This window comes from Spea bombifrons, chromosome 5 (assembly GCF_027358695.1).
Source record: "Spea bombifrons isolate aSpeBom1 chromosome 5, aSpeBom1.2.pri, whole genome shotgun sequence".
NCBI classification, from domain to species: domain Eukaryota; kingdom Metazoa; phylum Chordata; class Amphibia; order Anura; family Pelobatidae; genus Spea; species Spea bombifrons.
Genome location: NC_071091.1, coordinates 23,243,694 through 23,261,111, shown reverse-complemented (window position 1 = coordinate 23,261,111; position 17,418 = coordinate 23,243,694). Strand labels below are relative to the sequence as shown.

Sequence of the window (17,418 nt, the reverse complement as noted above, 5' to 3'; positions counted from 1 at the left end):
CCAGATGAGCTTTACAACTTGATTTCCTGCTGCCACTTCTATGTTTTATTGTACTTGCTGCCACGTCCACTTCTGAAGTGCCTGACAAACAGCCTAGGAAGACTTCCTCCAAATCTAAACACCTGATATGCCCTGATTGTGGCAAAACTATCCACAGCTCAAGAAAAATTGTGTCCTGCCTTGCATGAAAGCTTGACCCTGACCCTGGAACGGAGCGCTTACGCTAACAAAACACATTCAGACACTAACACGCATGCTCACACTCAAATATACCCAGATACACACACATACTTGTTCATGCACTAACCTAGCCAAACACAAATGTTCATTTGCTAAAATACTAATGCACATACCCAAAGACACATGTTCGCACACTAACATACCCAAAGACACATGTCTACACACACTCTTTTACTAGCATACCCAGGCACATGTATACCCACGCAGACACATGCATATTCACGCAGGCAGTAACACACACACAGAGCTCACTTATCCCGTGAAGCCTCAGCCTGTGTTTGATGTAGCTGGCTCTGTAAGCTGCCTGCTACCCCTGCAGGCTCACTCAAAGCAATGTTGCATAACCCTGCCACCTCCTGGAACCTGGGGAGATAAGTCTAAGTGTCGGGACTTACCTCTTTATCCCTACTCCCGGAGCATTCCCTCCTCCTGTCCACCAATGCTGGGCAAGAAATGTAATGAAATACTGTGTTTATATACAATGTGTTTTTTAAAAATGGAAAAAAACCTACATTTTACTGTAATGTTTGGCATGCATTTGAGCTAAAATGATCAAATAAAAACATTTAAAATCCTACTATATACAAAATACCAAAATATTTTGGGATGTCAACTTCAAAGAATATATACTTTTGTTCAGCAGTTTTGCTTTTTCTAGCCACTGTTGGGGCACGACTCCCAGTATATCGCATTTTAAAATAAAATCTAGTTTGGAAACCATGTCATATTTACCAAAATAAATTAAAATACCAGACATTGAGGTTTCCAAAATCAGGACAAATACTTTAATATATTTTGCATGCTTATCTTTTCATTTGCACTGGCACTGTGTAGTTTTTATAGACGAAACTGTGAAAATGTGTATTTTCCCTCCATTTTTCCATTTTTCTTCATACTAAATGATGGTTAAAGTATACAATTATTATTTAAAAAAGAAAGCTCCACTTGTCCTGAAAAAACCCCAAAATAATAATATAATTTGTGGGGGTGCACTTAATGAGTTAGTGAGAAATAACAGTTGAAAAGAGAGATGGCAAACACATGAAAGTTGCTCTGGCTGTTTTTCGAAAACAATGTAAAATTACTTAATACCCATCCTTAATGGGTTAATGAAGAGTATTGTTGTGCAGGACCATGGACAGAGCCTACATTGGCTCTCTGCCCAATTTCAAACATAGGGTGGACAAGGAGATGGGAAGATTCATAGAAGAGTAATAGACATGAAAACTTGAAAATGTTGATTTTTTTTTTGCAATGCATAAATGATTTTGTTACATTTTCCCAAAACAGACATTCTCAATGGTAGATCTGTGAATGAATAAACAGTTGTCAGGTTGCTAATTATTTTGCAAATTGTGCTTATTATGCACAATACACATCACTCCATTTTACTTTTATGACAAACAGTATGTGGACACCTCTCCTAATTATTGAGTTTAGGCATTTCAGTCACATCCAATGCTAACTGGTATATAAAAGCAAGCACATGCGCAGCCATCTCCATAAACAAACATTGGCAGGAGAATGGGTGGTACTGAAGATCTCAGTGACTTTAAACATGAATACAACTTTGCCACAATTTCTGCCCTGCTAGATCTGCATTAGTCCACTGTAAGTGCCCTTGTAAGGTGTAAGTGTCTAGGAGTTACAACAGCTCAGTCACGAAACAGTAGACCACACACACTCACAGACTAGGGCTCCTTAGTGCTGAAGAGCAGAGGGCATACAGATAACCTGTCCACCCAGTAGAGGGTTCCAACCTGCCTCTGGAAGCATCGTCAGCGAAAATAATGTGGGTCAGAAGCTTAATGAAATGTGTCTCCATACACACAAGCTGAAGATCACTATGTGCAATGCCAAGCGTTGGCTGTAGTGGTGTAATGTCCACCTCCACTGGACTCTGAAGTAGTGGTAACTTGTTGTGTAAGGTGACTAATCACGCTTCTTCTGGAAGTGTGAGGTAAAAAATCTGGGTTTGGGTGATCCCAGGAGAACCTACTACTGGAACTCATCGTTCCTACTGTAATGGTTGGTGAAGGAGGGATAATGGTCTAGGTCTGTTTTTAGGGTTTGGGCACCTTAGTTCCATTGAAGGGTTATGTTAATGCTACAGCATACAAAGACATTTTAAACAATTGTATGCTTCCAACTTTCTTGAACCAATTTGAAGAAGGTCCTTTCCTGTTCTAACATGACTGTGCCCCTGTGCACATAGTAAGGTCCATAAAGACATGGTTTGGCAAGCTTGGGGTGGAGGAACTCAAGTGGCCAACACAAAACCAGGCATTATCATCCATCATCAGTGTCTGACCTCACAAACGTCAGGTGTCCACTTGCTTCCGGAACCATTTAAGACATATGATGTAAACATACAAGCCCAGCCAATGATGTAAAGCCATAGTCGGTGATATCTTTTTAAATGCCATTATTAAATAAGCATACTAACAATATAGTACTAAAATTAAAGAATGCTCTTTCAGAATATTGAGAATATCACAATATTGTTAACCAGAAAAGTGTAAGTTAACCTAGAAAACAAAAGAAAACACTAAGTAATAACACAAAACCATCATAAATCAGTTACATAAGTTAGAAAAAAACAGTAAGTACTTTTTGTTTTAATGATGGAGAATTACATAAAACCATGCTCGTTGACAAATTATCTATGTTTTGATTACTTCTTGTATGTTCATTTTAGTAATCTGCACAACTTGTCTCCCCTTACTTGAATATCAAAATACTTAAATAAAGTGCAACAAAAAAAACCTTTTAATATCACACATGCCCATGTGTTTAATTATATATGGGTAACACACAAAACTTTTGTATACTACTGCTACTAATGCAACATCTAAAACAAAGGAATAAAAGTGCAGAGATGCGAATCCCATTTGTGTATAAGGCTTTAGATACTTTAGACTCTGCTCTCATAGACAATAATAATAATAAGTGACTGAAAGAAGAGCTGACCACTTCTTGTCAACCAGATAAAGCTTTTTTTTTTTCCTGTGGTTGCCAAGAATTATTTCTAGAATGGTTAATATTTCTATATTGTCCATTAATGTAAGGAATGTAAGATATAGATCTAGAAGGTAGAGTATTCTCACTTCGGTTCTTGCCTCTCAGTGAACCTATATCTACATATTAATGGGATGCACTATATCATTTTGTTGATGATCACTTTGGCACGGAATAGTCCCAAGGTCCATAGTTGATCGTGTCTAGCTAGACTTCAGGCTAACCTCTCATCATACATTACGTTGCACTCGTCATTGGACATATTGATTACCTCAAGGACGACACAGTCCAGTTCTCTGGTCAGTCTTACTAGGGAAAAACATTTGATCATTTGACCAATTAGTTTATTAGGACCTAGCTTTTTTTTTTTTTCTTCTGGCAAGCCCGAGGTGCCAGGCTTCTCTGTGAGGGTGCTCTGTATGCTCAATTAAGAGCCACAGCGGAAGCCTGATCCTCTCTAAATCTTCTGACAGAGCACTCCCTGTAGGGATATGCCCTGTCTTCCTTCCCAGACAAAATGTCTGCAAGAGCGCTGGATCTTCTTGGCCCCCCACCCAATACAAGGAGGGGGACCACTATAACCAAAAGGCATCCACCATCACTCCCACTGAAAAAGCTGGAGTCCAGCTTCACTCAAATCCGAATGTGTCGAAATCAAAATCCGTGTCAGTTTCCGTGTTCCATTCTAACGTGTTATCAAGGTAAAAAAAAAATTAAAGTACCATAAGGCTTATTAGCTCACCTGAACTGTTGTTGTATATGTGTGTGTTTTAGTGTTTTTTTTATAAAACCTAACTGTACTGTTTACCTTTATGTGTACATTTTATAGATTGCTGCAGAATATAATAAAAGATCATAATGGATAATGAGAACTCAGAAAATAGCACCCAACTACATAAAACGTTTTTTCACGGTGGGATCAATAAATCTGCTCTATCCCCCATGTGGGGCAGGGGAGCAGATGCAGCTTATGAAGTTCCACTTATAATTCCATTTTTGGGGGATTTCCAGTAGAGAAATGTGGATTCTGGAAATCTGGACAAGGGCCTCAAAAACTTTAACTTCAGTACCCATTTACCTGCAATGATGAGGTGACCAAGGACAGTACACATTGTAAGTTTTAAAGCTTAAAAGGGCTCGGTTTTATCTAATGTAAGGTCTCATCTTTATATAACGTAAGGGGTCAGCTTCATATAATATAAGGGCTCAGCTTTATATAATGTTTAAGTTTGTCTTAGTCTGTCAGTTCTAGTTTTGTCATACCCTTTTAATGTATGTAGCGAGAGGCGCTGCATGAATTGTTGGTGTAATATAAATATTACAGAATAATAAGTCGATAGAAAAAGTGATACCCGCAATAACTCATGAAGCCTTAACAGAAGGTTGCCCTCTTTTGCACTACGGGTGGGGGGGGCACTGCTTCAATTTGCAGCTGCACTGTTTCTGCACTAGGTAAAGGCAATCTCTGTGGACTAGGACCTAAACCGTGCATGACGTAAAAAAACCCGCCTTGTTTATCAGCCATAACCCAGTACCGAGAAAGATATCACAAAACACGCATAAACCTAACAAACCGTCAGTAATTGTGCATTGCGCCTGCCTGCGCTTTATAATAAAGTTTTTTGCATTGACACAATTTTTAAAGGGGCGAGCCGCGGTTCAGCCAATCTAGCGTTGCCCACAACAGGGCAGATCCCAGCCAATCGTTAGTTGGAGGCGCGTCGTCAGCCTGCCTTCACGCCCTCTCGCTGTTGACTCTGCGGCCGGAGCTGAATCACTGATTGGCTGTAAGAGCTGTCAGTCGAATGTAACCCGCACGTCACAGAAGGCGTCTATTCAAGGTGCCTAGAAGTGGAGGTCAGCGGGAGGAAGAAGTATGGCAGCCCTGATCAGAAAGTCTTGCAATGTTCTGCACAGTTCTGTCAGCAGGCATGCACGCTTTACAATGGGTAAGCTTCCGCCTGTGCTATGCTTAATGCTTGTAAATCTGATGGTCCTGTGTCGGGCAAAGAAAATGCTACAAAGTGGTTGCATAACCATTTTATCATATTGAAAATGAATGTTATTCATTTAAGACCCCAGGCTATTGCAGCTTTCACGCTACCTTGCAATGTTATTACAGGTGTGATGGCTTTATGTAGCTTCCAGAAACCCAATGGATGGTTCCATGCAGGTGTCAGGAGTCCTTGCTTCCTCATGACTCTGTTACTCATTGGCTACCTGCGCTACTTTGACAGTAGCACAGGTAGCCAATGAGTAACAGAGTCATGAGGAAGCAAGGACTCCTGACACCTTGCTTGTAGGACCCCATTCTTATAGGCTGATGAGTGAGCAAGGTTAAAATCACCTACACAGACTGATCAGTGAGCGGGGTAAAATCACCTACACAGACTGATCAGTGAGTGGGGGTAAAATCACCTACACAGACTGATCAGTGAGTGGGGGTAAAATCACCTACACAGACTGATCAGTGAGTGGGGGTAAAATCACCTACACAGACTGATCAGTGAGTGGGGGTAAAATCACCTACACAGACTGATCAGTGAGTGGGGGTAAAATCACCTACACAGACTGATCAGTGAGTGGGGGTAAAATCACCTACACAGACTGATCAGTGAGTGGGGGTAAAATCACCTACACAGACTGATCAGTGAGTGGGGGTAAAATCACCTACACAGACTGATCAGTGAGTGGGGGTAAAATCACCTACACAGACTGATCAGTGAGTGGGGGTAAAATCACCTACACAGACTGATCGGTGAGTGGGGGTAAAATCACCTACACAGACTGATCGGTGAGTGGGGTAAAATCACCTACACAGACTGATCGGTGAGCGGGGGTAAAATCACCTACACAGACTGATCAGTGAGTGGGGGTAAAATCACCTACACAGACTGATCAGTGAGTGGGGGTAAAATCACCTACACAGACTGATCAGTGAGTGGGGGTAAAATCACCTACACAGACTGATCAGTGAGTGGGGGTAAAATCACCTACACAGACTGATCAGTGAGTGGGGGTAAAATCACCTACACAGACTGATCAGTGAGTGGGGTTAAAATCACCTACACAGACTGATCAGTGAGTGGGGTTAAAATCACCTACACAGACTGATCAGTGAGCGGGGTAAAATCACCTACACAGACTGATCAGTGAGCGGGAGTAAAATCACCTACACAGACTGATCAGTGAGCGGGGTTCAAATCACCTACACAGAATGATCAGTGAGCGGGGTTCAAATCACCTACAGACTGATTAGTGAGCCGGGTTCAAATCACCTACACAGACTGATCAGAGAGCTGGACGGACCTCAACATTATTTACGTTGCTAATGTAACTCTAAGGTTAATTATAATGTAAATAAATTGGCTCTGACACGTTCTGTCTGTAGGGTTAAGGAGTACTTTGGTAATTTAGTATTAGTCTAATCGGATATACGGTAATTGTCACGTGCTGTTCGTTAGGTTCTTGGTGGGAAAAATGTGTATTTTGGGAAAAATACACATTTATTGTTGCCTGTGTTTTGCTAACATATTTAAAGATATTCTATAATCATTAGCTTTAACTTAACGTTGTAAACATTTTGTATTAAAATCAATCATATATAAGACCTTTTTGTTTTCTTGTGTCAACCCTGGTATTGATATTCGTCTCATATGAAGGTTAACTCACAGCTGCTGGGAGGTATCTCTCTGTCGCAGAGTTATACAGGATATGTATGGAAGAGGAAACTCAAGATGGTGCTGAAGAAGTAATAAATACAGAATATTATGTGAATGTATTATGATATATGAAAATTATATTATTATATACAATTAATTATTATATTACAATTAATTATTTTCACTGCGTCTTCTGTTTTACGTCCGGTCCACTGAAAACAAAAGATACATTCTAATAACATTAAATGGAAAGCAAGGTACCGCAGCTGGCAGCAACTCACTCTGGATGCTTGGCAGCTGTTTGAAAGCCACTATGATCTTGCTTCTTACATCATAATTATCACTATTATCTTAAATCTGATGCTAGGACCCAGGAAGTGATACAGTTAGAATTAACCTGAAGAGCTCCCTTAAAGGGGGGCTCCCACCATGTCTTTTCTTCTCTGTGTGTGTCATAAAATATTGTCAGTAGAACACCTAGCAATGTGTTCTAAGATGTTTTGTGTTGATCAAGCGACTGTCTAGCGCCAAAAATAAGAAATGAATCTGCAGCACCTCGCTTCCTCCTTGGTAAACCCATTAGGGCTACTGATTGGTTGTCCGAAGGAGCCTAGCTTGGTTTTCAGTAATGCATATAATGTCTTATGAACGTGTTTACCCACCTGTATCCAAATCTCTGTCGGCTGTTGAATATTTAGCCATACGCTTAAAGATCATATTTCTGTGACTGTTGGGGCTATCACTAGGGCTACAAATAAATCAAGATTTGGTCCACCGACATGCAAAAGAAAGTGTGTGCAAAAAAACGAAAAGGTCCATTGCTGTGAAGAACGAATAATCCTCAGAAAACCAGTAAAGTCATTCAGAGGGATCTGAAAAGCTGGAGGGTTGGCTATTGATCCTTGTATCTTAAAATTGGAAGAGTGGCAAGACGACAACTAAAAAATACTTACCATACTGGTGATCGGAAAAATGTGACTTTTTGCTGTCGTACGGTAACTTGTTTCCGTTCAACGTTATATAATGGATATATTCTTCCACAACCCTTCAATACGCCACATCCTACGCTTTATCCAAGACTTGAAGAAAAGATACGCTTAGTATCCAACATGATACACTATGAAATGGAAGGAAATAATTTAGCAAAATTGTGTAAACTCAATGTCAGATTCGGTAAGTGCCATTTTTGCGGGTACAGGACAACATTAAAAAAAACGTTGATTTAGGCGGTTGTGGAGAGCCTTTGTAGGCTGTTGTCTATTGTGGCTAAAAGATTGCTGCTGGAGTACTGTATTCATGGCTGTATGTTATAGAGACATAGACCTTTTATACTCTTATTCTTCTTGTTACATTCTTGAAGAGACTAATGCTTGAAGACTTCTGAGTTTTATAATTCCACATTCTTTTCTCAATACTTTTCCAATGTGTGTATGTGAATTATTATTTTAGTTCCTCTCTACTTGTTTTGTTCACTAAGTTAACAGAAAAGAGAGCTTTGATTTCCTAGATGCAAATTACTATCAGTATTAGACCGTTTTGATGCTTTTTGTTGTTTTTCAAGATTACTTGCTTTTCCATTATTGAGCAACTACATACACACTATGGGAAGCAATTTTCAGAATTTTGCTATAAGGAAAGTTCCTTGCAGTGAGGGATTTTTTTAGGGGTCTCTCCATCATTCTGAAAGGGGCCCCTTTATGCTAGTTGGGAACCTGAGGAGCTTCTTACGTGGTTACACCACCGATGGATCTGCCATCTTTGGCAGTGCCATTCCAAATTGCTATTAACTGTGGATAAAACCTTCTTTTTTTAAAAAAAAAACAAGATAGTTTCCTTGGCCCTAATGCTTCCTTGATGCACATAGCTGAAAATGTAAATAAATGGCCAGAATATTTATTTAAACTTAAAACAGAATGATGTAGGTCATTGTTCCCAGTATTGCAGATGACAAATAGTCAACTACTTCACTAATATGTCTTTCTACTGCAATCCTTAGTTTGGTACAATAGTAATTGATTATTGATTAACTTTAACTTTTGCACAGGTAAACTGTTATAATCCTGAATGACTTCTACCAATGTATTCCAAATCTTTACCATCCTTACTGTATGATAAAAGAAAACAAATAAAACTTGAAAAAAAAACTTTGCTTCACAAGAAATCTTATTTCCTCTAACCATGAAACCAAAGAGTAATACCCCTCCTGCTTTTAGATTGTTTTATATATATTGTCCTAATTTATTTTAAATCCAAACATTTACATGAGTGTGGAAAAAAAACAGCTGTAAAGTTTTTTTTTTTTTTTAATCATTTTACTAAAGCAAAATGAGTGAACAGAAGAGAAATCAAATTAATAAATGGTGACCACCCTTTGCCTTCAAAACTGCACCAATTCTGTTAGGTACGCTTGTACGCAGTTTTTTTTAAGAAACGCCCACCTAAAGGTTTTTTTTACAGTACTGTATGTCTTTATACTGTTATAACAATACGACCTGTGTACCTTGCAACAGCCACTGATGAAGGATGCAAGAATCTTTCCCAACAGACATGCTTCAGGCTTTAATTGAACACGCTTTTTTAGATAAGAACCTAACCTTGTTCCACTATGAACAGTTATTGGCGAGTCAGCCAGCAGTGTTGTGGCATGAGCTGAGCCAAACCTTGAGCTGGCTTCCACATCGACAGACAAACCAGCTTGCCCTCCTCAGATACAGGTCCCTGTGCATGTCCAAATGGAAGGCCACTCTTCATCTTGCCCTGAAGTTTCCAAGATTGAATCAGTTTGCAATCGACACAGCTTTGTTGCTATAGAACTTGGCGTGCTTAAATATTTTTAATATATTATGATGGTAAAATGTTTCTGTAATCAAGGTTCAGACCATGCATCATGAAGATATCTGCATTTGTTTTGGAAAATATTTCACATTATTTGCCTCACTAATCCCTCAAAAATGTCTTACCTGCCCTCTTTCATAGCTGTTATGTTGTAAGACACAAGTTCCTAAAGGGTTTTCTTCCTTACATATTCTATAGTTCTGTTAAGCAATCGTGCACAAGACTAAAACAGCCTTATTCAACACACACACACAAAAGTTAGATTGATGTATCTTTGGGCCATTGTACTCTAATTCGTATACTAAATTGTATTTTTTTATATTTAATTATTGTCCGTAGTACGTTCTTTATGGGGAAGTTAAGGGTTGTTTGGACTGCGTATAATTTTAGAGCAACATGCTTTTCAGTGACAGTAATTTTTCTGAGCAATGCTAATGTTTTTTGAAGTGAAGTGATTTGGTGTGACTTGATGTTACAAATATATGTGTTGTTTTTGTTTGTTTCAGTATATAGGTCAATGGCCTCCAAAACATCAGTTGGATTTGTTGGACTTGGGAACATGGGAAATCCAATGGCAAAAAATCTTCTGAAACATGGCTACCCTGTCATTGCATATGATGTTTTTCCAGAGGCCTGCAAGGAGTTCCAGGATTCTGGTGCTCAGGTACGTCGCTTGTCTGCTGCCTTGCTTTTTTATTAAATGATTTTAGTGGTGATTTGACGTTGATCGCCCCCTAGCAACTTTATTCTTAAGGGACTGTAGTACAACCCAGTAAAATAACTGGAAATAAAAATTAAAGGTTAGTGCTACCAAAAGTAGGGAATGTAGTATATGCATACATGTAGTATCAACATTCTTGGGGTGAAATAATAGTTTTGTATAATTGTTATTCAAACACTTCTAAGTAGACGTGGATATAAACACAATGACATACCTTCTTAATCTAATCATTTAGGAAGGCCAGTCATTCCTTAAGATTGCAAATCCACTGTTCCTCCCCGATGTCCCTCTTTGTAGGATTGTGGAACATTTGTTGGGTATGAATGTATCAAAAAATTGTGTAATTACATTATTCTTCCAAATGCCTTGGATACTTGGTTACAAAAATAGCTATAAATAGCTCACAACTACAGACAAAATTCTTGTGGCCTTGTGGAAAAAATGAAGTCAACCAAGAAATAGGTAATGATTTACTTTAATAAGTTGCTGGTATAATAAATCTTTTCAGTGCGCTAGACATCTGTGTCATTAATGTTCTTATTTGTACCATGGACAAAAAAATCACCATTTCTACTTTTTAAATCATTCCAGGCACTTTATTGAAACAAGTCTAACAGGTGAATGCAAAGTAATATTGTTATTCATATACACACCTTCTGTAGTGATCAGTAAGAAGACTACAAACTGATGTTTTCTCTTTATGCCATCTTATTGAAACTTTTCCTAACCAATGTAACCAAAAAAAATGCGTTTATTGCCGTTCTCCACCTGCTTATTGTGGCTATCGTACCCTATAAGTCTGGAACGTTGTGGACAGATTCCAACAGACCTAATTAGCAAGTAAATATTTCTTTCTTCTATTGAACATGATGGTGGGATTAATTGGTAGTAGACACGGCAATGTTCCTTTTCAGTGGATTCAGAAAGGAACTCCCTGCTGAGCCTTTGAAGCGTAGTAGGCATTTTTGTGACTTAAAACCGTGACTTCCACACCGTAACTCACTTGGTAGGAACGTGTGAAGGCCTTGCCACCCTTTCGTCCCAATAAAGCCTTTTCCCAAGACCCCCCTTTCTTCATACTTTATCAACAATATCATTTTACTTTTTTTAAATTAACTTGTATAAGTAGCACATCTGGAATTCTTATGTATTGACTTTACAAACTATCAATTCAAAAATAATTTATGTGCTCGTTTTGTACTTCATACGAGTTACTGTCCAAACTTGTGCCGTTCTGCATCCCCTGCTAAATTGTCAGGTTTGTAGCTGTATTTATATTTGTTTTACTGGATATGCCCACTCCTGCCTATTGCCGGGCAGGCTCCACTCTATTAATAATAAAATAAATAATAATATATCTTTTAAATGCATTGCTCCGTTCCAAACTATGCTTTGCTTTCAGTATCCTTTTTAAATTATTTTCTGCTTCTCTCCTTTTGTTATGCTGGCTTTTTATTTTGTAACACTTATTCTAACCCGCTTATTTATATACTCTAGATCACAGATTCTCCAGCTGATGTCGCAGACAAGGCTGATCGCATTATTACCATGCTGCCATCAAGCGCCAATGCTGTAGAAGTCTACACTGGGTCAAATGGGATATTGAAGTAGGTTCATGTGGAGCAAATTAAAGGCGGTTGGGGTGGGTTTGCATGCAACATACACCCCATAGCGCAGGGGTTCTCAAACTGCGGCCCTCCAGCTGCTGCAGGACTACATCTCCCATAATGCTCCTTCAGCTAAGGGGCTGGCTGAGGAGTATGGGAGATGTAGTCCTGCAGCAGCTGGAGGGCCGCAGTTTGAGAACCCCTGCCATAGCGGCTAGGATCAAGATTGAACCCTGCCGGGATTCAGCCATGCCAATGACACACTAGCCTTCCATACAGGCAAATCAGCTAGGTGGCTCTGCAGAGGGTTTCACACGAGTGCATTCTACGTAGCATGGGGAAGCTGGAGGTGGTGGATTTAGGAATAAAGGAATATTGCTGTGAAAAATAAAACTGCCACCACTTTTTTTTTTTTAAATGGCAGAACTAGAAATCTGTTATCTGGTCTGGCATTTTGCGCTACTTGTGACTGCATGAATGATGGGAAACCGCTTCAGTCTTACTAATCTCCCTGCTACTTTTGTGCTAGCCTATAGAGGAAGTAGTGTGTGTGTGTGCGTGCGTGCGTGCGTGCGTGTGTGTGTGCGTGCGTGTGCGCGTGCGTGCGTGCGTGTGCGCGTGCGTGCGTGTGCGCGTGTGTATAGCTGGGGGTACAAAAAAAATAGGGCAAAAGCATGGATGGGGGTTCTGCTGAACCCCTCCATTTATTTGCAAGGTAAGATGTTAATTTATAGGGAGACGCTAAGCTGCTCAGTTAGTACTTTAATATGAATTCTTCTATATTAGGGCTGCCAGGAACATTACATTGTCCCTTTAAATTTCATATGATGGCTGGTATGTCCCTTAAACGTTCTGGTTAAGCATTACCGCTAAGAAGCATTTAATGCGTATTTCATTTAAGCTTTTAAAAGATAACATTCACCTCTAACAAAAGTCCATTGTAGCAGGATATCGAGCAAAGTATTGAAAGCAAAACGTGTCTAAAAATCAAGGTTAGTTGAAAGGTATGCTGCAAAGATGTGCAAGGAATTTATGACTCGTGATTCAAGAAGCAAGTTTAAGTTATGGCTGAAAAGGAACCTGAGCTTATGACCCTTTAGTTTTCCTTATGTTGGGCATTTTAATGTGTGCGTGTTTATAAAGGAATTCAAGACAGCTTGGCATGTGCATAAGGCTATCCTAAAGAATTCATTTAGATTCAAAATGGGCAGACCAGATAATATATTATTATTAATAATAAAGAATAATATTATTATTAATATCGTTTATTCAGTAAGGGCTAACATTGGACGACGCTGCATAATATTTAAAGATGGGTGGGTAACAAATGCATAACAAATATACATTTACACATATAGATACAGCGGAACACGCTAGCTATAGGAATCTTTGTGTATTAACTCATGGATAAAATATATGGTACACCCCACATTTTAATTAAAGCAAGGTACATGGTTGCTAGTACTCACAAGAGTCAATGTGTATATAGTTACAGATGATATACAGATACATATTATACACACAGATGCAAATATTATATATTTACATAACATCAAGTCTTTCACATAGACATAAATACCACCTGAAATTACAAAATAATCGCCTAAATAGTTAAAGCAACATCATTTAAATGTACTAAAAAAAAATCCCCATGATCATCTAATTTGTAATGTAATATTCTTGTGATTTCAGGAAAGTGAAGAAGGGTTCTTTGCTCATTGACTCGAGCACTATTGATCCTGCAGTATCTAAGGAACTAGCAAAAGCTGCTGAAAAAATGGGAGCTGTGTTCATGGACGCCCCGGTATCTGGTGGTAAGTCTGGCGTTTGGACATGTGTTTAGCACAGATCAGTTTGCCTACCTCTGCCATACAACAGGTTTAAAAAAAAATAAAAAATAAAAATAAGGTGGCCTCATTTATGCTGGTGTGCTTGTTACGTATATTACATATAGTTACATAGTTTATAAGGTTGAAAAAAGACCTAAGTCCATCAAGTTTAACCCTTCTACCTAACCTTCCTACTCTTGATCCAAAAGAAGGCAAAAAAAACCACTAATTAAGCTACTTTGAATTCTGCCATCAGGGGGAAAAAATCGGATTTCTTCTTGGATCAAGAAGCTCTAAAATATTGAATTCTATTTATAGCCCTGTATGTCATGCCTTTCTAAAAAAAAAATATCCAGACTCCTTTTGAAGGCATCTAATGTATTTGGTAACACCACCTCCCTTGGCAGTGAATTCCATACCTTTATTGTCCTCACTGTAAAGAATCCCTTCCTTTGTCGTCTATGAAATCTCCGCTCTTCCAGTCTCAGAGGGTGACCTCTTGTTCTTTGTACATTTCTGTTATGTGTGTGTGCACATCATATGTCTATTATGCAAAAATAGGCTGGTTGCTATAGCAACTGATACATATGAGACCACATTGAAAATACTATGATACAGATGTGCTGGCTAATTGCAGACATTGCTACAAGTCCCTGTAGGCCCCACATTGACCACTTTCCCTGCATTTACTTTCTGTCCCTTCAATTAACTTACACCCTTTGGTATCCTTTCTTTCCAACCACCTGCAACACTATATATCGTTCCCAAACAAACTGCTTCAATATTCCCCAACCTCTTAAGTTCTTTGATATTAAAAAGCTTCACTCAAGGCCTTGCAGGGTAAATAATCCCTTCTTGCAAGGTGCTAGAAGCTAGGTTATAATTGTGGGCGTGTGTGAACAAGTATGTTTGTGCATAACATACCTAAATGTACAGGAAGAGCAATGGGGGTAAAGCCCCAGGGTTGGGGAGCAGATTGTGTGTACTCCCAAGTGCCCTACTAAATCAGTGTTCTACTTTAAAAGTCACAGTAATATGTATGAACACAAGCGTCTATAAATCAAACGGACTAAATAAGACACATTCGTCTCCTAAATGTCATACTCAGTTATATACAATAACTGTGAACAGGTCTAAAAATGACATGCAATATATTACAGCCCACTAAGCATGCCTCACCCCTTCCCCGAGCTGTGCCTCAAACCACACCCTTTCCCCGAGCCGTGCCTCTAGCCACACCCTTTCCCCGAGCCGTGCCTCTAACCACACCCTTTCCCCGAGCCGTGCCTCTAGCCACACCCTTTCCCCGAGCCGTGCCTCTAACCACACCCTCAGGAGAAACTTTCTACCTGTACTCACGGTTTCCATGTCTTCTCTATTCCACACATTCTTCGTCTAGAGGAGTGAACGTGACAAACGTGCATTGCAAGCTTTTCTTTTTAGCTAAACAGTAACGTTTGATCCCTTTCAGATATATTGATAAACTTGACAAGAGTTTTGTTGTCAGAATAACAGTCTGCAGTGGTTAAAAACCAACCAACAATGGTTATAAATGGAACATACCAACCTTTTCACTCGAGAATCATATTTTTATGCCTGGCTCTACTGCCCTGTAAATAATTACTTTATAACCATTATGGAGAACATGGTATGGCTCTCCTGCCAGAAGGTCCAATGATTAAGATTATAAGATCATTTGAGCATGGGCCGCCTTACTTGTTGCTTGTTATGTCCTGTTTCCATATTGAATTTGATGGTTCTAGATGTCTCATCCCACCCAAACTCACTTGTGCCTTTGGTGAATTTATCCCCCATGCTTACAGATTGTTGCTTTTCGTTTGAGTCAAGTGTTGTTGAAGAAATAGTTATTAATCACAAATAATGAGAACAATAATGTGAAATCAGCCTACGAAGGTGCAGGTAATCCCACAGTGCCTTTGACATGGACTGAATCTCTGTGATAAAGCATTTCTGTTTTGATGTGTCTAGTTTCTGTCTTGTTTTAATGAAATGGAAGTAACCCCGGGTCTTCTGGGACCAAAAGAGATAATGATGAATTTACATTTCTTCTTCTGCCACTAAGTGAGGCAAAACACAAAAGGCAATAAATACTCTTGACCAAAACCATTAAATTGAAAAGCTGGGATTTCTCCTGGTCTTGACTCGAAGCTGTTTATTTATCAGCTGGCGCCTAGTCTGGAGCTGAGAGCTAGAGATTTCTATCTGCCTCAGAACTTTGGAGAATTTCGCAAGGCACTTTCATTTTAACTTTAAGGTAACTTGAGTTTATAGCTTTGGCTTTAAAGATTACTAATGATTTACTCATTTCCTTGCCATTTAACCAAAGTGGACTTTTTTCCCAGGAAGGGATCTGTGTTTATTTAGGGCTTTTGTCTGCGGAGGGATTAAAAGGCGGCCCACCTACATCGTGAACTTGATGGCAATAAAAACCCACCAAAACACACCATAAAAACATTCTTACCATGGCATTAATTATACAGTGTTGAACTGCTAAGAAGTTTTCTTCATGCATATTGTGTTATTGAATTTATTTATTTTTTTATAAATTTTTGTTGGAGAGCCATTAAATTTTAGTGGGCTAACATTTTTATTCTGTGGGCTTGTATACATTTTTCCTCTTAGTACTAAAGCCTTCCCAGTAGAATAACCCTTTATTGGGAGAGGGGTTGTGGTGTTAATTAGTAATTAATTTTCATTAATATATGCACCGACATAAATGCCTTACACTAAACCTAAAACTTAAATCATAGCTGATATTTTCTTGGGATTTTTTTTCTGTTGATATTTTAAGTGAAATGGGAAAAAAACCCATGTCAATTTCCTGAAATATTTGATAAATTTTAGATTTAGATAGCGCTGTCATATTCCGCAGTGCTGTAGAGTAGATTAACATAACAATTTGGAACAAAACGCCTTGCTCAAAAGAGCTTACAATCTAATCTACATAATATGTGTATATATTAATATATAAAAATAAATAAAATGTCAGGTCGATGTCAAACAGTTGTATGCATTGCAAGCTCTTCTGCTAGAAATATAGATAAAGCTAAGCGTGTTTGGAACCATGTAATCCAAGCGTGTTAGTATAAAGCATTACACCACAAGATGGCAATACATTCAAACATGCTCGGGGCAGCAGACAGTGTAAAAACATCCATCCTCCTGTCGGAGTCACAGTGCAGGTACTGAGCTTTATTGTGTATTAAACGGGTGTTATAGCACATGTATCAGCTCATCATATTGTTCGGCAGGTAATGATCCCTTTGTTACCATGTAATTATTTTGCACCCCGGTTTGAATTGCTGTTTCTGTCTGTAAAACTCCGATTTTAATAATTTCATTTCAGAGTACAAGATAAATACTCTGGGCAGAGGCGTTAGTTGTGAATAACAAGACATTCTATTATCAAAAGTCTTTCGGTACCTTCCTATAACTTCAGTTGTGTTGCTTAGAATGGCATTTTTTTATTTTGAAATATAATAGAA

General features: G+C 38.8%; 1 protein-coding gene across 1 annotated transcript in view; it reads left to right on the top strand.

Moving 5' to 3' along the window:
- The first annotated feature begins 5,048 nt into the window (after positions 1-5,048).
- The window catches only part of HIBADH (3-hydroxyisobutyrate dehydrogenase), a 45,060-nt gene continuing 32,690 nt past the window's right edge, over positions 5,049-17,418 (top strand). Inside the window, exons 1-4 of the mRNA XM_053466383.1 lie at positions 5,049-5,207; positions 10,262-10,419; positions 11,974-12,083; positions 13,776-13,897. Of these exons, the coding sequence (XP_053322358.1) occupies positions 5,135-5,207; positions 10,262-10,419; positions 11,974-12,083; positions 13,776-13,897 (463 nt within the window). The 5' untranslated portion in view covers positions 5,049-5,134. The remainder of the gene's footprint in view (positions 5,208-10,261; positions 10,420-11,973; positions 12,084-13,775; positions 13,898-17,418) is intronic.